Source organism: Natrix helvetica (assembly GCF_964273705.1).
Source record: "Natrix helvetica genome assembly, chromosome: 2".
Lineage (NCBI taxonomy): Eukaryota > Metazoa > Chordata > Lepidosauria > Squamata > Natricidae > Natrix > Natrix helvetica.
The window spans coordinates 249,242,556-249,264,789 of NC_138552.1; the positions used below are offsets into that span (position 1 = coordinate 249,242,556).

At 37.3% G+C, this 22,234-nt stretch overlaps 1 protein-coding gene across 2 annotated transcripts in view; it reads right to left on the minus strand.

Moving 5' to 3' along the window:
• The window catches only part of THADA (THADA armadillo repeat containing), a 111,859-nt gene that overhangs the window by 35,303 nt on the left and 54,322 nt on the right, over positions 1–22,234 (minus strand). For both annotated transcript variants that reach the window (XM_081940023.1, XM_081940024.1), the window contains 3 exons: positions 18,154–18,243; positions 16,736–16,867; positions 4,792–4,960 (listed from right to left, as the gene is read on the minus strand). In XM_081940023.1, coding sequence (XP_081796149.1) covers positions 4,792–4,960; positions 16,736–16,867; positions 18,154–18,243 — 391 coding nt within the window. The remainder of the gene's footprint in view (positions 1–4,791; positions 4,961–16,735; positions 16,868–18,153; positions 18,244–22,234) is intronic.

Consider the following 22,234-nt stretch of genomic DNA (forward strand, 5'->3'; position numbering starts at 1 on the left):
ATATTTATTGCATGTGCCCAGCAGTAGAGTTGGTTGGCCATAGTTCTAAAATAAATAAATGCACACAGACACTTAAGTCCAAAAAGAGCTACACTGATTTTACATTTACTAAACAAGATTTTTTAGGTCTATATGATATGATAGAAGCGTATTTTTGCTTTTTAAAAATCCATAACAAACTATTTCAAAACATATATGAGAGATAACGAACAAAAATGTACTGGAATATATGCACAAAGCCAAGTCTAAGGATATTAATGAAATAAAATTTGTACTTTTTAAAAAGTATTGATGTTTTACTGCCCTTATCACCATAAGGAAGGCCTTAATACAGGTGGTCCTCCACTTAAAACAGTTCATTTATTGTCTGTTCAAAGTTACACCAATGATAAAAGTGGTTTATGACTATTTTTCACACTTACGATAGTTGCAGCACTCCAATGGTCCCATGATCAAACATTTTATTTTGATCAGATATTTGGCAACTAACTCAGATTTATGATGGCTGCAATGTTCTGGGGTCACAGTGATCACCTTTTGCTATTTTCTGACAAGCAAAGTCAATGGGTAAGTCAGATTCACCCAACAATCATGTTACTAACTTAACAAGTGCAGCGATGTTGTCACAGGGAATCCACAAAGGTTTGAAGAAATGTTATTATTTAAATATTGAGTTAAATCTTGCGGGTCCATAGCCACAAAATGTTTTTAAAGGAGGTCTATGGTAAAGAAAAGGTTGAGAACCACTAGTCTAGATGTCTCTTCTCTCCTTTCATCTCTCTCAGCTCCTTCATGAGCCACAGGGAATGATGGGATCCATCAGAAGGGAGAAGTTGAATGGGCAAAAATCTGACCCAAATCTTTGTCTGCACTCCTATTCCAAGCAGCAACTAACACTTCAGATGAAATTTATGACATATAAAAACTGACCTTTCTATAAATCAGACAAAAGTTACTAGTACATACTGTTCCACTACACTTGTGAAATCTCTGCTTGCATGTCATTATTTTGTATGCTACCGATGGAGTCAAATATAAATATTCACATTTCTAACTTAAAGATTGAAGCAGTTCTGCTCAGCTCAGTGTTCATTGAAAAAAAAATGTACGTGAATAAACTGATATCACTCTATGTTGTACAATTTCAACACAAAAATTTAATACTCTGAAGAATTCCATATGCTTTAGCAACTGAAGTGGATACCATATAAAAAGTAAGTTGCAAAACAAAAATGCAGCACTAGTAAAGGTGACACCAAAACAACATAATTTTATGTTTTATTTTGAATTTAGGCAGGCTGATAGTACTATGTAATATATTTTTCTAACAAAATCCCAATAGTTGCATTTGGCTCATGTTCAGGATCTGATCAAATGTTTAATTTGATGTAAACAAGAAACATTTAAATAAATAAATGGAATACCTCCTTGAACTGGCTAAAGGAGAGTGATGAGCTTCAACACATTTGTCCAATTTGGCAGACTTTTGTTTGTAAGCATTTTCATATCTGATGCTTATTGAATTGATCATTCTGTTGTTTCTCACTTCTAGGAACAGCATGAACAATCTCACCAGATTTTTATTGATGGTCCATCTGGAAATAATCCTTGTACCAAAGTTTACAGTCTGAACAAATAATTAGTTAATGCCAGTTCTTCTGCAGTTATTTATTAATGCATTTCTTTTCAAATTATAAAGAAAGCCGCTAATGAAACTCAAACCCTGGGAAACAAATGAGCCACATAATAACATTTACTATAACTCATCAGATTTTTACCATATGGATATGAACAAGTCTATTTATAAATTTTATTTCCCATCAGGCTAAGTATGTCAGCTTGTAATAACAAATTAATGTTAATGTTTTCCAATCATTTTCACAGTGGCCTTTAAACTGCAAACGCTCCAGCCAAGGTAAATCTAAGGGCGAACTGAAGGCTAACTACATAATCAAAACCAGCCTTAATGAGTATTGTGCTAACACGGTGAAATAAATATTAAGGCTGACTGTAGTACATAACAGTTTGTTTTAAAATTTCCACAGCATTTTTATTTCATTTCCAGAACTACCTGAAAATCAAGTCATCTCATCACAGGTGACTACATTTCCCATTTGATATGTGGCACATGTATTGCATGCATCTAAATGCAAAACAGGAAGGGGGAAGGGAGAGCTTCCAAGGCTTTCAAACTTGAAAAAGGACTAAAGTCAAGATTCCTTTTAAAATGTTATTATTAAATGTCTCTTGTTTATTTTTCTAGCCTCTTCATTATTTTTCTAATACCAGATTGAGCATTTCCACTTGGGAAAGAAAAGTAATTTAGCTGCACAGTAACACTTAATCCCTTCCTATGCGCACAAGTCCTTGTAGGATTCCATCCTTGCTGGTTTTCTGATATTGTTGCCACTTGTATATACCCATGTTAGGTTGCTAGTAGCAGCCCTCCGTGTTACACACAACACCTGGCCATCTTTATAAGACGGACAAATAGCTAAAATATCAATTCCCTAGCTTTACTATAGCACACCTACAAAACAAACAGCAGAGACTCATGGGATGGAAAACATCCTAGGACATAGACATTATTTATACACCATCATCGATATATGCATACTCCAGTTTGATTTATTTATAAAATGGATGATTCATTGATACTTTCTGTGCAGTAGCTGCTTAAATATTAATGACTTGGAATACCTGACAACATATAAAATTTACCTCCCTGATGATACAAGATTGCGTGTAAAAAATTAACAACAGACAATAAAAGGGTACATCGCCATAATTTTTATGCTTTCCTCTCCACTTCTCATCAATACTCATTTTTTTCAGCTTCAAAGGAAAGTTTATCTTGGTCAATAAAACTGAACTGTAAAAAAGAGCAGCTGCAAGGAAGGTGCAATGAAAAGTATTTAATGATAGTGGTTTTTCTGCTTTGATCTCTAGATATTATAACATTCATTCATAATATCAGCCTTTATAAATCAGCTATGAAGAAGTACAGGTCCAATACTTTTGCCAAGTCAAATAACGAAAATACATGATTAACAATATTCTTATTTCAAAAGGCCAAGGAAGTTAACTGAAAATTCTACTACACAACCTATTAGTTGAAATATATATTATTATGGGGAAAATGTCCACAGAAGATGCAGCCAGATACCCGAAGATACTGAGCAGTCTTCTTATATAATTGGTTATTTTTGCATGTCACTTTTAAAAACTGTTTTGCCTGTAAGATGATTTCCTACCAACAGGACAATGAAGGAAATTAATTATTGTGATTTGATTTTTCCATACTTTTAGTTAATTTTTTCAAAAGCAGTCATGGTCCTGGCTCTGACTCATTTTTTAGACTGGGCCCCTTCAATGTCCAAGTGTAGCTCTTGGTCCCCCAAACTGCAGACCCAAAACTAAGCTGTAATAGTAACTTTATACAATAAAGTTGAACTTCTCTGCTTTATTCCATGCCCACACACATTTTCCTATGAGAACCATTCCTTACTATCGTGGGAAAATAATCCATATGAACAGACACACACCATATATTGCTGCTGCTTTCCTAAGCTACTGCCAAAAAATAGAAAGCAAAATTTCAAGAGACAGGAAAATGCAGGAAAAGAGAATGAGGGCTTAAGCATATGGAGCCAAGAAGGAATTTAAATAATCATATAATACAAATAAAATTACAATTTCAAGGAAAAACTCTACCATTTATGTGCATTCCATCCTATGTCCACATTATATAAGCCTCTATACGCTTTGCAATCATACTTCATGCAACTCTACAATGTAGAGCAAAGCAATAATTTCAGAGTGTCTGAAAAGTTTCAGAATATATACCTTCAGGAAATTCAGAAAAAGGTAATATAAAGTGTCCAAGGTCATGTCATGATAAATAGCAATAGCACTTAGACTTATATACCATTTCATAGTGCTTTACAGCTTTCTCTAAACAGTTTACAGAATCAGCATATTTCCCCCAACAATCTGGCTCCCATTTTACTCAACTCAGAAGGATGAAGGATGAATCAACCTTGACTCAGGATCAGTCAGGATCAAACTCCAGGATGTGGGCAGAGTTAGCCTGCAATAACCACTTAGCAATGGCCTTCCAGAGGTTGCTGAAATACAGGTCTCAATATCCCACCTAATTGGCCATGCTGGTTTGGGGTACTAGGGATTACTCTTCAGTAAAAATGAAAGCTGAAATGTCCCTTATCCTTGACTTAGCAAAAGGTGGAACAACTGAAATGATTCATAAATCTTTGATGTATGCTGTAGTTACTTTTCTTTAAAGTAAGCTTATAGTTATATTGTCATTTTCGTATAAAACACACGCATTTAAAATGAGATATTCGCTTATTAAGTCATAGTTTATGCATATTTATTTTAAAAAATTAATAAAAAATGTAAAAATAACAATAGTAAAGGAGTAAAACAATGAAAATTAACAGTAGAAGTACAATAATGTGAAATTAAAAAGATGAAGGGAGGAGGCACAGGAAGTGCAGGGGGGAGGTAGAGTCAAGTAGCTTAGTCTAACCTTCATGATCAAGTGCTTTCCTGCTTTGTTTGAGAATGATCATGAACGATCTCTGGGATTTTTTGCAATCTCAGTGATTGAAATAAAGTCTGTGTCCCATTTTTAATACCTTGATTATGGGAATCATCTTGATTTCTATCAGTTAATCAAAGTCTTCATCTTTTTATCAATTTGGCTATTACTCTTTTGTGAATATGTGTTTACTTCACTGATGCTACATTATGCCAGAAGGCAAAACTCACTTGTAACAGAGTTCCATGAACTGCATTCTGTCGTATAGAAGGATCAGTGCTATCTGGAAGGCCAGCCAGCAAAGAAGATACAGTCTGTGGCACCAAATTTAGCATAACGAAGGGAACAAGGGCTCTTCCAGCCAGTTCACGTGAACGGTACACAGGAGAGCTACTACATCTAGAAGTCAGGAGACAGAAAGGCAGAATTTTTCAGATCTCATGCACACACAGGGTATGTCAAGAACAGTATTTATAATGAAATAGTCAAGAAAATATTTATGCAATTGTTACAAATGCATATATTCCATCCTGAAATGATTTGTGAAATGCATAAATGGTTTATACACATAGTACTTACCATCTTTGATAAACCCTATCAGATATGGTGATTATAATAATAGCTTTGTTTTGAACTGACTGAAGCTTTTTGTTGATTTCAGTTTCCATACTTCTAGCATGCCACAAGATGGCACTACTTGAATTGTATTTTAATTGTGTATTTTATTTGTGTGAATTATACTCACCTGAAACCTATGCTTTTCACCACAGAAATATACTGGTGATTAATATATAAAGAATCCCATTCAAGATGTCAACTTAAGAAAAAGGTTTATATCACAAATCCCACCCAGCAAAAAATAAATGATACCATGAAAAAGACAAGTTCTAAAAAGACATGACAGCTGACCTAAGTTCAGCTGGGAGGATGACACCAGTTAGAGGTAGGGAGAGACAAAACTCCCTTTTAAGTGGTATTTTTATTGTAGAAGTAATATAAGATAAAGATGTCCTTATAGCCAAAATAATTTTATTTCCTGTGAAATGAATACAGAACAAGAATCCCCATAGCCAGTATCTGCTGTTGAGTTGCTACCAATTTCCTGTGTTGGACTGCATAGAACAAAAAATAACTAATATCATTCTACATGAAACCTATCTTTTGCCCTATAATAATTTATTTATAATACAGGTAGTCCTTGACTTACAACAGTTTGTTTATTAACCACTTGAAGTTACAACAGCACTGAAAAAAGTGACTTATGAGCATTTTTCACAGTTATGGCCATTGCAACATTTCCATGATCATGTGATTTACATTTGGATGCTTGACAAGTGGTTCATATTTATGATGGTTACAATGTCCTAGGATCATGTTGTTAGGGATGTAACCCTAGGCTTGGCTTGGCAATGTATATAAGCTATGATTACTTTATCTATTACTTTAAATGCTTAAGAGATGTAATTGGTTTGTTACCTCAAGCAGCCATAAGAGGGAGCCAGAACGGCTGTTAGCTCTCTGTTTTGTTAGAAGCTGATCGGTGTATACTGAGGTATTGTGGTTTGCTACTGTTTAGCTATACTTTGTGTGTTAGACTGACTATTTAATAACTGAATTACTGAACCGTGTATGACTTGGACTGTTAACCAGACTCTGAATACCTCTATATTTCTACATAGTAAACTACTATATTTTTATACTATTCAGTGTCTCTGTATGCTGGTTTGTGCGTGCTATTCCATATCACTCTCATTACGCTTCTCTGCATACTCGCTCTTCTAACGGGGAGCTTAATTACTTAACACATGTGATCAATTTTTGTGGCCTTCTGACAAGCAAAGTCAATGGAGAAGCCATATTCACTTAATAACTGTGTTACTAATTTAACAACTGAAGTGATTCACTTAAGAAACTTGACAAGAAAAGTCGTAAAATGGGGCAAAACTCACAAGAGATTTCTTACTTAGCAACATAAATTTTGGTCTCAATTGTGGTCATAAGTCAAGACTAATGCTGTATGGGCAATCTTCATTTTAATTGTTGGACCATATTTCATTTAGAGGAACTCATTATTTTGTACATATTTTCAAATCAGCAGATTTATAGGTTCAGTACAATACAACTTCTGAAAATATGGTCCTTATTGGTATGAGATACATGTGCTCCTGATAGTAGCAGAAAAAAGAAATTCTGTTTGCACCACCAACACATTAGAAAAATAGTCACTAAAGTTTGAGGTACATGTTACAATGCTAACACAATTTTGCACTTGCTTTAATGTAGGCATTCTTCCAATTCATTTATTGGCTTATTTGTTGAAATGCATACCACGTGGAAAGAAAATGAGCAGCTTAGCAAAAGGATTAATTAAAATAAATAGCATTTTACCACAACAGTGCAATACAATTTATCTTAAAATGCTTCCATATTTAAGCTATATTATCCCTATTTATATTTAACAGTTCTTGTAGATGTTTCTTTTCAAATACAATTAACTCTGACATGATTGCTAATGTTTAGTTTCTAATTAGCAGTAACTGTACACTCAAAAATGCCATTTTTTTTCTCTTCACAATCATTTACAAATGATGATTTCCCAAAGGAATCTGGCTTCAGTTCAGGAGAAAGAATGGAAAATGGGAACAGTGCCAGTTTTTGTGACTGCCAGATATTTTGTCAAAAGGTACTTTCCAAAAGCATGATTCAGAGAGCTTTTTTTTCATAACCACTCTAGAGCTACATTCCACTGTATTTAATTGCATTAGTCTCATTTCACTAACATAATCAAATACACACCATAGGTCAAGTAATTTGATTTAGTGTGTTTTATTAAAGACATTTTTAAACAGAAGCATAAGCATTCAGAAATCTAAAATTATTTATTACATAATGACAAATTAAATACAGGTGTGACTATAACAGTATAATGCATTAAGGAAAAACTAAAATAATTTCAAATTAAGTGCTTAATACTGCAAACACAGAGCTATATAAAACAGGTATTTATTCCATGTCATGAAATGTCTCTCACAAATATCAAATTAAACAATATATGGCCCTGCCTGAATATTTTCCTTTTTTTTCCTATGGCAGTTCTTTCTCATTCAGTTCTATTCTCAAGCTCAATTTACTGAGTTTATTGATTATAAACTCTTTTTCTTCTAGAACTACAAAGAATCAAGCCAAGAAGGCAGAAAGCTTCTTTTTTCATGCATGTATTTTACCTTTCCCCCAAGAGAAGAAGTTACCCTTCTCTTTGGTGTCAAACTCAAGGGTGCTTAAATCTGGCCTGTGGGACCGACCTGGAAATAGCAAAGGACTGGCCCGCAGTGCCTCTGGCAGCCAAAACTGGATGCTGCAAGAGGCCGTGCAAGCCGAAAAAGGGGTACGTGGGGGCTGCGCATGCCCCCACCATTCCCAGCTCCCCCCATTTTCAGCCTGCATGGCCTCTTGCAGCACCCTGCCAGCCAAAATGGGTTGTGGAGGGCCATCCGCAGCCCCCACGCCCCATTTTGGCTGGCAGGGTGCTGCAGGAGGTTATCAGTCCCATCTCCACACACACCCGGCCAGCCCGCAGAGAACTACAATGCTGATGCGACCCTCAAAGAAATCCAGTTTGATACCCCTGCCCTAGACATATGAACAGGCCCTGTACACCTAGACAAATTTGCACCTTATTAGAAATTGTTTCACACACAATCAAGTACTCATTTCAATTGTTTATTTGTTTATTATGCCACCCATCTCATGGATATAGTGATTCTGAGCAGCTTACAGTAATAATTGCTTCTTTATGTTAGATAGAGGAAGATATAGTCTGTACAACCTTTTGGATTTATTGACCAAAATGAGATTCCAGGCATACAAGGTTGTGAACAAAGAGCCTCTACGCAACTATCTAAAGCAGCTTTATCCTTTCCCAAGAGTTAAATGACAAATAAAAAAACTGAATATGGGTTATTCTTACTAAACACATTTAAAATTTGCTTGGATTTCTTTTTTAAAGTATCCATAACTTCTTGGGGGAGGGGTTCTCTCTTCCTCAATGATCTGGATGAAATTTAGAGGGAATCTGGTTTATCATTAAAAGATGAAGTGTGCCTAATTTCAAGAAACAAGCATCAATTGTTGGCAGTGAGACTATGAAATGAAACTTGGAGCCCCCCAAAAGTACAGAAACCAACAACAGTATAAGCAACAAACAAAGTCAATTGCATACAGCACTAATCAGGAGACAACCTGCAGCAAAACTATCCTCGATTTTTTTAATCTGTATTGTATTATCTGATCAAAAAAGACTCATTAATCTTTAAGCACAATTGTTTCATCTCTACTAGAATATTGGTTTCAATAACTTACAGGGGAAGGAAGGGAGGAAGGATATAGCTCTCTAGATGCAAGTCTCTAGTGAAGTGGACTGGAGAAATACATTTCATTATTTTCCAGCAAGGAATTCCACCTTTTGATTGCTCCTGTATTCCCCTCAACTATTCTTTGTCAGAAACATAAATTTATCAAGCAAAAGTAGAAAGAAAAAAAGGCGCCACTGCATAATAGTCCAGCAGATGTAAACAAGTCATAAAACTTCAGGTTGGGTTGCCTATTTTTGCTTCCTTGTTATTAAAGTCACAAAGAAGTCATTCAACAACAGTGTATCTGATTCTGGAGTTCCTGTCTGTAAAACATACTATTTCCTTCTGGCAGTTCACAGTAAACATAGGAAATTGTTTGAATTGTCTCCCAAGAATAAAAGGTGTTAGTAGCAACCATGGTTCCTTCATGTTAAAAAAAATACCAACAATAAATCTAGACTTAACAAGACTGGATTACAATGAAATCTCTCTATGATCTTTCTTGTCACTGAAACTGACTTGGAAGGTTTTTCTTTCCCCTGAAAATTACTCTGAAGGGACTTGCCTTTCTAAAGTGAATAAAAAAAGCAAACCAGACAGGCTTTATCATGCAACACATGGAAATTCTTGAGGTAAAAGCATAAATGCTGTAATGAAGTAAATGCTCTGTTGGTGTTGTCTGCATTTAACCTTTGCTTTCTCAGAATAAACGTTAAAGTATGCCATGCCTGAGCACACAAAAAAAATAAACATATTGCCCACATAAGACTTCCCTGAAATCCTGGTAGCCCTGAAGAATCCCCGTTGGCTGAAGAAATATGTTGCTTCTCCTAAGATGTCTACATAATACACAATCAAAACAATATACTATATTAATGAAATGCACACCAAACAATTTTCTTTATTCATATCTCTGCAATTTATGATTTTCGTTTTAAAAGAATTTTATTGGTTTTTAAAATTTATGGGAAAAGGGTAGGTGGATATACAAAAAAAAAATTGGCAGCTCCATCGTGCTAGAGGTAGGAATCTCTCCAATTCTCACAACTTTTACAGAAAAAAAAACAAAAGATAAAAGATAAGCAGAAACAGCATCTTATTATACATTGTATCAACCATGTGTTCAATCATCTCTTTTGCCACTTTCTAATATATCAACAATTAGAATGATATCCCAGATATATTTATTTTTGTGACCTGAGTCTTTCCATTATTGTTCCCTCCCCCCTGTCCCCAGGCGGAGCCGCAGCCCCTCCCTCCTTCATGTCTTGTGTATTGTCGGCGTTTTCACTACTTCTTATATTTCCGTCCTCTAGGAGGGCACTATGTTTTTTAATGAAGGCCTCTGCCTCCACAACTGTATTAATTCTAATTCTGTTTCCCTCCCAGAAGTTCAGCATTCCTTCTGGCAATAACCATCTAAACCAAATTCCCTTATTTGCTTAAGAATGGCAATTTCTTTATCTTTATAGTTTAGTGGTCACCCCCTCTGAGCCCCTAGAATCTCATCCCTCGTGGTCTTCCTAAGAAATTTAACATGTACTTCCCTTGGAACATTATGTGTTCTGGCATATGCTGAATTAATCCTATAAACCAGATCCATACCCACCACAACTGTTCTTTATCTCTTTTAATATATTCTGCTAAAATTGTACTCATAATATCCTTAAGATCTTCATCTTCTGTCTCCGGTAGGTTCTGGAATCTGAGAAAGAAGGACATTCTTTCAAGTTCTATCTTTGCTATAAAATTTTCCAATTCCACTTCTGGACTGCCTTAACCTCCTCCACCAGCCCAGCCGCACCCTCCTCCAGCACACCAATTCTCTGTTTCTTTTCTGTTATTTGTTGCTGCACAATTTTAAGCTCTTCTCTAAAATCTGCTACCTTTTTCAACTCATTTTGTCCCTGCATAAGAGCCTGAAACATTTGAGTAACGGATAAATCTTTTGAACTCTCTCCAGTCCTTTCTTGTGAAAATGATGAAATTTTTGTCTGTTGAATCGTTGGACTGGATGTAGAAGAAGTCGGTGCCGAGGCTGCTTTGCCTGTAGGTAGTTTTCTGAGCCCCATTGTCTAAGTTCAGAAAGAGTATAAATCTTTTGCAAAAGAAATAGCGTCTGTGAAGCGTGCAGCCGAGCGAGTCCGAGAAGACAGGCAAATCCAAAAGTGAAAATTAACCCTCTGTCACAGTTCCAAACCAAGAAGTCACTCAAAAAAAGAAGAAATCAAATAATTCAAATCCAGAAAGACCACGTAACAGGAGAGTCTCCAAGAGTCCTTCAGGGGGGATAATATAAAACCAGGCTTTCTTCAAAGGTAGTTTCAAAAGGCAGACTTCATTTATTAGTGCGAAAAAGAAGACGGAAGCAGGCCATCTTGGCTCCCCCTTGGAATCAGGAGCAGAACATTAAAAACTTCCATAAAGCTTTCAAAACAACTCAGCAATCAGCTCTTGCAGTTATGATATAAATCTTTTCACATAGCTAGTTCAAGTGGCTAATTCAACTTTTTGCTCTCTCTCTCCATTCCGAGATTGAGAGACAGTCCAAATGCCACTTTGCCTGAGAGGGGTAGAAGAAAAAAAGCAACCCCCCTCCAATCTTCCTACTTCAAACAGATTGAATCCACAACTTACAAAAAAGCCGCTGCTCATCAGTTAAAAGCAGTTAAGGAGATTGGAGCGAACTTCTCACCTCCAGCACTTCAGCCGCTGCATGTAGTTAATTCTTTCCTTCCAGAATCCATTCAGCGAAGGTGCTGCTATGCACCCCCTACGCTCCCCGGCTCCTGAGACGAAACTGGAGACCCCCCCCCCATGTCTGCCGCCTATCCGGGGGGTTCCAGCAAGCCGCCCTACGGCAGGTGGTCCCTCCAAGACCGCCTGTGCTCCTAAAAGGAGCCCACCGGAGAAGCGAACAGCGGACCAACGTCCGTCGCCTTCGGAAACAGGAAGTGGAAAATCTCTGTAATTTACGATTTTCAATTTAATTCTCCTTATTCAGAATATACTATCAACCTGATAAAAATCAAGTAAATGTCTTGTAATAATGAATTAACTACTCTTTTAAAGGCTGATGCGATATAGACTCTACTTTCAGAAGCAGTAGGTCTCTCCATACTTGCTGCTGGACAACCCAAAATGGGAAAATACTATTTTGCTTGCCTATCTAATTTGTAAAGCTACCTGACTCTAGAAGTCTTATTTATAGACTTCCAACTAACTGGAGAAACCTGGTACAGATGAGGAAATCCACTGATCCAAACCATCTCTATATATTTTTATGTAGATAGTATAAATTTATAATACAGAAATCTGTAATAGGGTACAGAATAGGGTACTTAGAAAAAGAGAGAGAGAGAGAGAGAGAGAGAGAAGGCAGAACTGAATTTCTCACTGTCTTTGAACCTAGAAAACTACTGGGACACACCACCACTTCAATATCTCATTTAGTAAAGCCAGAGCGAATACAATCTCCTTGGTAAATGCTGGCAAGCTTTTTCTCTAAAGGACCAGATCTAGCTCTCTCCGACTCTACAAGCATGACTGGCAGGTCTGCAAGCCAAGGAGGATGGTGTCAGTTCACCTACAAAGATCCCACTAATAATCTGCCGCCACTGCCATTCCAAACACTCTGCCCCCACCCCTCAGTCCCATTCCTTGCTCCAGGAGCTAAGCTGTGGTTTGGGCCTGACTATCAGCTGCCCACCCATCATTCTATTCTTAGCTTGAAGAGCTACAGTAGGCATGTTGTGAATGTAGAATTCTGGCAGTTGGTCTACCCATCTTAAAGTTGTTGAAGTTGGGAAACACTGAATTAGATGTTTATTGCATTTCACAGAGCTCATTTCTCCATACCAACATGAGTTCAACTAGCTTTGTTTTGCAATTTGTTAAAGCCATATGGAATTTATTACATTTTTTCTTTTTTAACTATTTCATTGGTTTTCTTCACATTAAAGGATAATTATGCCAATTTGAGGCTATTTCAAAACTAATATAAAACAAACAAAAGCAAATGCTTTCTTGCTATAGTTAGTTATTGATGTCAACAATAGAAATATAGAGTACATGAGAACCTTAGTCAGTGATAGGTGACTTTAGGAAAAACATTATTTAGGGTGACCAATCTTTTCCACTGAGGAAAACCCCAAATATACAGATCCAAAGCAATTAGCAACAGTGAAGTTGATTCAACAGAATAGTCAAGTTTTAATGTGATTATTCACTTTTCCCAAAATAGAAATTAAGATTTAATAAACAGTGGAATGGACTAGATGAGGTTGACTCTTGCTCAGTGGAAGATCACATAGTCTACATTTTTTTCCCCATTAGCTGATAAGAATTTTAAGCAATAAACACAAAGAACATGTTATTTACTCCTGATTAAGAGCCTTGTATTTGTTCTTAGTGACTGAGAATCTTAAACGTGTAGCACATTATGTTAAAGAGAACATGGAGCCTGCAAACAAATCCATCTTTTAAGATTACATTTCAAGGAATCTCACTTGGCACTCTCCCTTGTTATAACTTCCCCCTTCCCCCTACATAAGGAGGTTTATCTTGGAGGCGAATAGAAATAGGACTATGCAAATATTCAAGGCAAATATATGAACCACTGAATCATAGACACTCAAACTGAACTAACTCCATTAGTATTCAAGTCAATCTTAAATGGGATCACTCATTTCTGACTCCCCATAACGAGCTAAAACAAAATGCAACAGATTACAAAGCTACAAAATTGCCATTGGAATATTTTGTATACATACATGCACACACACATATATATACATATAGTTGCACGTGACTCAGAAAAATATTATCTATTCTACCTGGCACAATCTTAATTTACTCTCTATTTTTAAACAAAATAAAACAGAAGTCAAGGGCGATGCTATTTGCACATTTCTCAAGGTGAGATATGACTTGCCTCAGCAAACAAATAGCTAATCAAGTTACAACATCCAAATCCACAGTCCATATTTATATTTCTCTCAATATTGACCAAGTTGAAAAGATGAAAACTCCATGTTTGAAGCTTAACATCATCTAGTTTCAAGCCCCTTCATTAAATATTGGCTCTGCCACCCCTAAAAACTATTTAGATAAAACATCTTAACGTGCTTTAAAAAGAAAAAGTCATGGTTTTAACTTGACAAATTACTAAGCATTTATTAACATTATTTCCTTTACAAATTTTATAACCTCACAATGCTGAAAATTAAGAGCTTTTGCAATGTTACTTTTGCATTACTTTTAATCAAATATTGCATATTAGAACCAATGCCAAGTTGGCCTATCAAAATATTTTCCATTCTTTCTTAATGCAATTTATGAATGAGCTAGTGTGTGGTATAAGCTATAGATTATGATTTAGTGATACACCTCATCTGCCTCTTGACAGGAAAAAGTATATTTTAGTCCCTTTGCCCTATGCTACCATTATGCAAAAAACAACAACAGGTATTCAGGATGAGAAACATGATATCAAGGAAGTGGTATGATCACTCTATGTTGCATTTCAGTTCTGTGTCTAGTTCTAGACAACACAATAAAAGAACACTGATGTACTGTAGTTTGTAGAAAACATCATACAAAGATCACTTAAAGGGAGCCGCTAAATTTAGCTTAAAGAAGAGAAAAGCTAAGCAGACATGATAGCAGTCTTCCAATATATGATGGAATGTATTACAGGGCAAAGGGGATGGAAAAATTCTCCCAGCACTTGTAGGAAAGACAAAGCTGAGAGGAAGTCAACAGGGAAAGAGACAATCTTAAAATAAGGAGAAATTTCCTGATTACAAGAGATATCAAGCAATGGAGCAGCTCCATCACTGGAGGTTTTCAAGAAATGTTTAGACAGCAATTTGTCTGCAATAGTCTGAAGATGCTTACCCTAAGCAGGATATTGAACTACGTACAAGCCTTTCTCGATCCCTTCCAACTCTAGGATTCAATGATTCATAGTATTCAGTGGGTAAAAGTATTTTTAAAATATTGCTTATTCCCGATTGTTTCTGCCATTCTACATTTTTAACTGCCATTCTTTATTTGACATTCTTTCTCTCTTAAGCAATTGCTTGCTCTTTTGGGTCTTCCTTGTTATTTTGATATGTTTTTATTCTCTTTGTACACTGCCCCAAATTACTCTGGGATTGAGATTAATCAGATGTTAATTGAATAAATGAACAAATGAAGAACTGAATGAAATTATTGCTCCATGGAATTCAAAGGGTCCATTTAAATACCCTGCTCTATACAGGAATTCAAATTAAAGTAACCACAATAGATGGCAATGGAGCCCCACTTGAACACCATCCAACAAACAGGAGCCAACATTCTGGGTTGCTTTTATTGTTGGGAATTTTTTTCTAATATGCAATTAATAAGCACCTTTGACTCTTCCTTCCATTGATTAAAATTAGAAATAACCAATAAATTAATTTAAATGTTTGCTTTTAAAACCAATTAAACTTGAGCCCTATTTAAGAACTACAGCCCATCTTGCAATGGAACTAAGACCAATATCTTTTGCTGAAAGCACAATGCCTGTAGCACAAGCTACAACAAACAATGAATCAAACAAAACAAATGCATGGTAAATCAGAATTAACCAGCATTTAAAAGAGAAGACAGAAATCCACATGTAGTAAAAACAGACCAAAACTGCTAACCAAGACAAATAAGGGTATATAGCCGTGATGGTGAACCTATGACATGCGTGCCACAGGTGGCACACAGAGCCCTCTCTACAGGCATGCCAGCTGTCACCCCAGCCCTGCTCCACTGCGCATGTGCAAGGGGGGCAGGGCGCATGTGTGGGGGTTTGTGTGTGTGTGTCCCCGTGCCCCATTTTTGGGTTGGAAAGCCTCCTACACCAACCTAGAAGCCAAAATTGGACACAGGAGCACTGCGTGAGCCCCCTCCCCCCAGTCTGTTTGGGTCTGGAAAGCCTCCTGCACTAACCTGGAAGCCAAAAATAGGCAAAGAAGGTAGAGCGCATGCGCAGCAGGGAAGGGCACATGCACAGGGGCAGGGCACAAATGTGGGGGGGTGCTCACATTGCATTTTGGGTGTTGGTGCATGCGCATTTACATGTATGCGCACTTTGGGCACTCGGTACCAAAAAGGTTAACCATCACTGGCATATAGTGTTCCATGTGTTAGAGACAGAAAAGTAACCAACCATGTGGTATTTACATTATGATAAACATGCTTATATGTAACATTTACTAGATTAAAATGCAATTTTAATATCATAATGAATAAGAGGTGTCTCATTTAAGAAGAACAAGTGATCTTACCACACAAATTACTATGATTTGTGACTAAAATGATTTATGCACAGTTCATTTAGAACACAGCAAGTTTTAACTCAATTTAAAAAATACAGCTAGAAAATCAAACCCTTGGGGTTTCCTAATGAACTAAGCTAGATCTTGCCCATTTCTTTTCTTGAAAGGCAATAAGAAGACCACACAACTGGATCTTCATACCCATCATTGCCATCCATAAAGTAATCGAACAGGCAGAAAAATAACTGCAGTGCCTTAGGTACTTTACTGCAAAATCACTTTATTTAGCCTCTCAAGAAAATTAATCTTCTCTCTCACTTTTGTCTTTTGAAAAAGCACCTTTGGGACAATCATGACGTGGCTATCTGAGAATCTCCATAGACATGCTACATTATACTTATATTTACTAAAAATGAATGTTGTAAATGAATGAATGAAAACAGTATTAAACTAATAATACTTTGCATTAGAAAATTAACTACGAACTTTCTCAAGGAAAACTAAGCATTAAAAATGCAACTTACCTCAAAATAAGAGGAACAAAGGAAGCCATGCTAAGAGCAGAATATGTGCCATCCATTGGTGATGGATACAGCTTACTCAAGACCAAGAGCAAGAGAAATAAGCCTGGGTGAAGCTTCAACTCTTTAGTTTTACTACATGAAAATATGCAAAGTTTGTCTGAATTATAATATTGCTTTCTCAATCAAATATTCATACAGATAAAGGGCCAAATGTTAAGAATAGAATTTCATAGTCATGGACCAAATTTATGTTTTACATGTTTTAAAATGCACACAAACATACAACCCAAATACATTGCAATAATACAACATAAAGAATAAAGGGAAGAAACTATATTGAATTCTACTGTATAAAAAGATAAGGTTCCCCTCGCGCATATGTGCTAGTTGTTCCCGACTCTAGGGGGTGGTGTTCATCTCTGTTTCAAAGCCGAAGAGCCAGCACTGTCCAAAGACGCCTCCGTGGTCATGTGGCCGGCATGACTAAATGCCGAAGGTGCATGGAACACTGTTACCTTCCCACCAAAGGTGGTTCCTACTTTTTCTACTTGCATTTTTACATGCTTTCAAACTGCTAGGTTGGTAGAATCTGGGACAAGTAATGGAAGCTCACTCCGTTACTCAGTGCTAGGGATTTGAACCGCCGAGGTGCTGACCTTTCTGATCAAGAAGTTCAGCGTCTTAGCCACTGAGCTACCATGTTCCTTTTACTGTACCGTCTACTGTATACAGTCTACTGTATAGTGCAATATTAATGCAATATCGGGTTTTCAGTTCAATGGTGTAGAATGTGAAGGATGTGTGTTTGTGTTTTACTTTTATAGTTATAATGTATACTGAAGATGTCATTTAATTTCGTTGTACGAGGTGCAGTGACAATAAAGTAAACTAAACTAAACATATTTTAAAAACTACTTTTTTCTCTATAGGAAAGCCGAATCGCAAAACCATCAGTAAAAAAATATATCAATGAGAATTTCATCTTAAAAAAACATTTTAATGCAGAATGTCATCTTTTTATCTTCAAAAACTACATAAGAATGAAGAGAATAATTAATTGATTTTAAAGAGTGTCCAAAAGAATTGTGAGTAATTAAAAATAAATTAAAAAATAAGGGAAAAGTACTTCAGAACTAATCATTAAGGCAACCTACATTTTTCAGGCTTCCAGACAAAAATGCCATAAACTGTAATAAATACTACTTAAAGAAACCACACTTTTATTCAGGCTGACATGGAGGTCAAAAAACCCAAAAAGTTAGTCTTTTTTATGAACAGCAGAAAAGTAGCATGTTCATGCCAGGTCTGAAGTACTTCTTCCAAATAATTTTTGAAGAATGTCCAATGAATTTTATCCTACCAACCCATTTTCTGCTTCTCTAACAGTTTGTTGTGATACTAACAATGTGTTTTCTTACCTGTCTGCTGTACTGGTTATTTGTTCCAACTGACTGAGCAAAAATGGATAAAGACTTGGAAATCGAGTAAAGAACTCCCTTCCTGTCATTCTGTAGAAGAATATAAGAAAATTAGTAGTTTATGACAATGCACTATTTGCAAGACTTCGTCTTCTAGATTTATAGGTAATTGGGCACAATCTAAACAATTCAATAGTTCATGTTACTCGAAACAGGTGAAAGACACTATAAAATATGTGTAAACTATTAAAAATATTCTATGAAATAATTATTTCATAGAAATAATTTTTAATTATATATTTTTTATATTTCATGTTTAATTATAATTAAAAAGTAATATTGAAGAATTTCTTATATTAGGCATTTATTTCATTGAAAAATTCATTTAACACAATTGTGGAATGTAACTCCTCATTCCAAATCATCTCACCTATTGATGAGTTGTAGCAGGGGTGTCAAACTCAAGGACCACGGGCCGGATCCAGCCTACAGGGTGCTTAGATCTGGCCCATGGGACCACCCTGGAAACAGCAAAGGACTGGCCCAGGGTGTCTTTGCTAGCAAAAACAGAGCTCAGGCGGCCAAAAAGAAGGCCCAGGGGTGTGTGGCCCACCTGAGCTCCATTTTTGCTGACAAAACAAACTAAAAACAAAACAAAAGGATAAATGTTTCCCCTTTTGCATTTCAGCATTCAAGAAGGGATAGGAAAGGAGAAAGGAAAAGAGAAAAGATAAAGCAAAAGATGGGAAGAGAGGAAGGAAAAATAAGGAAAGAGGAGAAGGAAGAAGGAGAATGAAGAAGGAAAGAAAAGGGAGGGAGGGAGGGAGGGAGGAGGAAGGGAGGGAATGAGAGTGAGGGAGGATCTGAGGGATGAACTGCCTTAGCTCTTGGCCACCACAGGTGCCCCCGACATGAGTGACGTTGAGCTGGCCACACCTTCCCTGGCCATGCCCACCTCAGCCACCCAGCCCCTGAGGTCAAACACAACCCTTATGTGGCCCTCAATGAAATCGAGTTTGACACCCCTGAGTTACGGCAATCTAGAGTCAGGGAATCTGCAGCCAGCAGTGTAATGCACTTTGATCAGAGTTTATGATTTTAATGCTTCAGCTTTTAGAGGAAGCTCCCCACCACCAAGTTTAATAAAACAGCAATTGAAGTGGTAGAACAAAGTAGCAGAACTATTATTGGATTGAAAATAATTGATAGCAAATGGAATATGGCAGGACTGAATACTTCCCCCATACAAAAGCTTCCTACACACAGAAAGTCAAGTCCAGGTACTGGAGAAATCTTTCCCTTAGTATAATTTTACATATGCAAAGTACATTTCTTTTTATTACATGCATTCCTTGCTATATAATACCGTGTTTCCCCAAAAATACATGTCCTGAAACTAAAGCCTTGCCACATTTTTCGGATGGACAAAAATACTAAAGCCTTGCCACATTTTTCGGATGGACAAAAATACAAGCCCCCGCCCCAAAAATAAGCCCCCTGGACAACCCCCCTCTGGTGAGGCAGACCACTCACCGACCTAGCGGTATCCCAAAGGCGCCAAGCCGCGGGATCCGGAAGGGGGGGCAGAAGAAAGGCACTCATGTTGCTTGGCACCTTCGGGATACCGCTAGGTTGGGGAGTGGCGTTCTGCCTGGCTGGAGGGGGGAGTTGCTGGGCGGCTGCTCCCTTGAGAGCAGGCTCCCGAAGAGCCGGGCACAGCCTCCGGGGCGAAGCAGTCATGAGGTGACCATGCTAATGAGCAGCCACCCAGCAAACCCCCTCTCCAGCCAGACAGAGCACAATTCACTGACTTAGGGAGTATCCCTAAGGCACCAAGCCATATAGCGCTCTGCCCGCCTTCCAGCTCCCGCGGCTTGGCACATTTGGGATACCCCCTAGGTCAGTGCATGGAGCTCTAACTGGCTGGAGAGGGGAGTTGCGCGAGCACCTGCTCTGCCCCCAGCTCTCATGCCTCCCAGTCTCACCATGCCCTGGGCCAGCTGTCCTTTTAGCCGCCGCCGAGCTCCGAGCAAAACGTCTTGTCCAGCTTCCAAACTCCGGAACTCAGCTTCCAATTCTTCCAGCAGCGGCCGCTCTAGGAGTGTTTTCTATGGCTATGGGCAGGCTACCGGATAAAGTCTGCTGGTAAACCCAAAACAATAAGCCCTCCCCCTCTAATAAGCCCAAGGCCATATTTCGTGGGTCAAAAAAATGTAAGACCCTGTTGTATTTTTAGGGAAACACAGTACTTTAGAACAACTACACTATCTGAGATTTAAACTGTAATAAATCTAAATTGTTTCATAAAAAAGAAAAAAGTTATTGCATAGTGGCTGAGAAATTCTAGGAGTTGAAATCCACACATCTTAAAAGTTGAAAAACACTGAGCTACAGTATAGATGGTGTTATTGTAAAAATGTAATGGTTGTGCAACTTATGTTTAATGCGTGTGTGAACACTCCATCTGTGCTTGAGAACTGGATGAACACTGTAGTAAAAGAATGAATGAATACTAGAAAGAGAGTAAGTTGTTAAGTGTGCCTGGGGAGATACAATTTTTTGATTGAAAGTGCATGAGAAATAACAATGAACAAATTTGGGAAGCATGCTGAAACTTTGTGCCTAGCAAGAGATGTACAAGTCAGATTGTGGTTTTTCAGCAGGTCATTGAATAATATATATCAATGAAAAGAAAAGTTAACTGTTTGTTGATTTAAAGAAAGTGAATAGGCTTGAAAGTGATAAATAGCCTTGAATTACACATTGAATTATACTTTTAAATATGAAGATAAAATTTGTTTGCTGAATGAAGTAAGAGCATAATGGAAGCAAAGCATTCAAGAGAATAAATGGAACACTTAGACACTGTTTATACATTGGGAAAGCAGAAAGACAAAGAGTTTCAGGCTCCTCCTATACGCTTAATGTATTTATGGATAAATGTATAAGGCAATGCTTAAGATTGCATTAGAAGTTTGTTGTTTAATTTGAAATGTGAATGTACATTTGTATGGAAGCATTTCTGTGTTGGTTGTGAACTAAATAGGGATGTTAAGTCCAGAAGAGGGGAGATAGTTGAAGAAGACAACAGCTGGGGGAGGGCAGCGTAGACGGCTGTATTAACTGCAGGCAGTTTTGAATTGTTATCACATAACCACAGGGGCACTGCAACTGTCATAAGTTCAAGGATCACTAACAGGTCCTTTTTTTCAGCACCCTCAAGTCTTTGAATGGTCACTGAACAGGTCCTTGAGTAACAATGCTAATTGGGACCAGAATTTCTATTGCTAAGCAATGCAATTGTAAAACACGACATCACATGACCATGAGGTTTAGAGATGACAATCCTCGCAGTCACCATTGCTGTCATTAAATGAGAACGATGGATCATGAAGCAAGGACCAAATGTATCCACAACTTGCTATTTCCTGTGGGCTTCCAAAAAGCAAAGTCAATGGGGAAGCCAGCAGGAATTCACTAGTCACAATCATTACAAGCCTTTCCTTTTTAGGTGGCTCATAACCTGGCCAGAGGATAAGAGATACAAGTGGGCAGTCAATTACTATGCAATGCAGGTGGGTGAGACTGTGGTGGGTGGGTACTATGAGCAGACACGCAGGTGAGTTCTAAAGGCGGGCAAATGGGCATGTAGTTGGGTGCTATAGGCAGGTACATGTGTGGGCAGGTAGACAGTGGGTGCTTTGGTGGGTGTAAATCAGACTGCAAAACACAACTGTTTAATGCATTAGTTATAATGACCTAACATTGGTGTCTGCTTAACAATATTAACCTCATGCTCAGTATATTAGCATATCAAATCTATACTTCCATTAGCTCTAAATATTTTAAAGTAAAATTAGAAAGATAATTATGAGTGTCTTTCTACAAAGGAAAAATTTAAGGAGCTTTAATGTAGTTTTTTAAATACTGCATTTAAAACAGGAAAATTAAACTTTCAAGTGAAATTCTTCATCGGTATACCAGCAGGAAATTCTTATTTTCATTCAATTAGTTCCCCCACTGCCCAAGCTAAAGCTCAGTTATACATTAATTTATTATTCCATTTTGTATTAAATTCGTG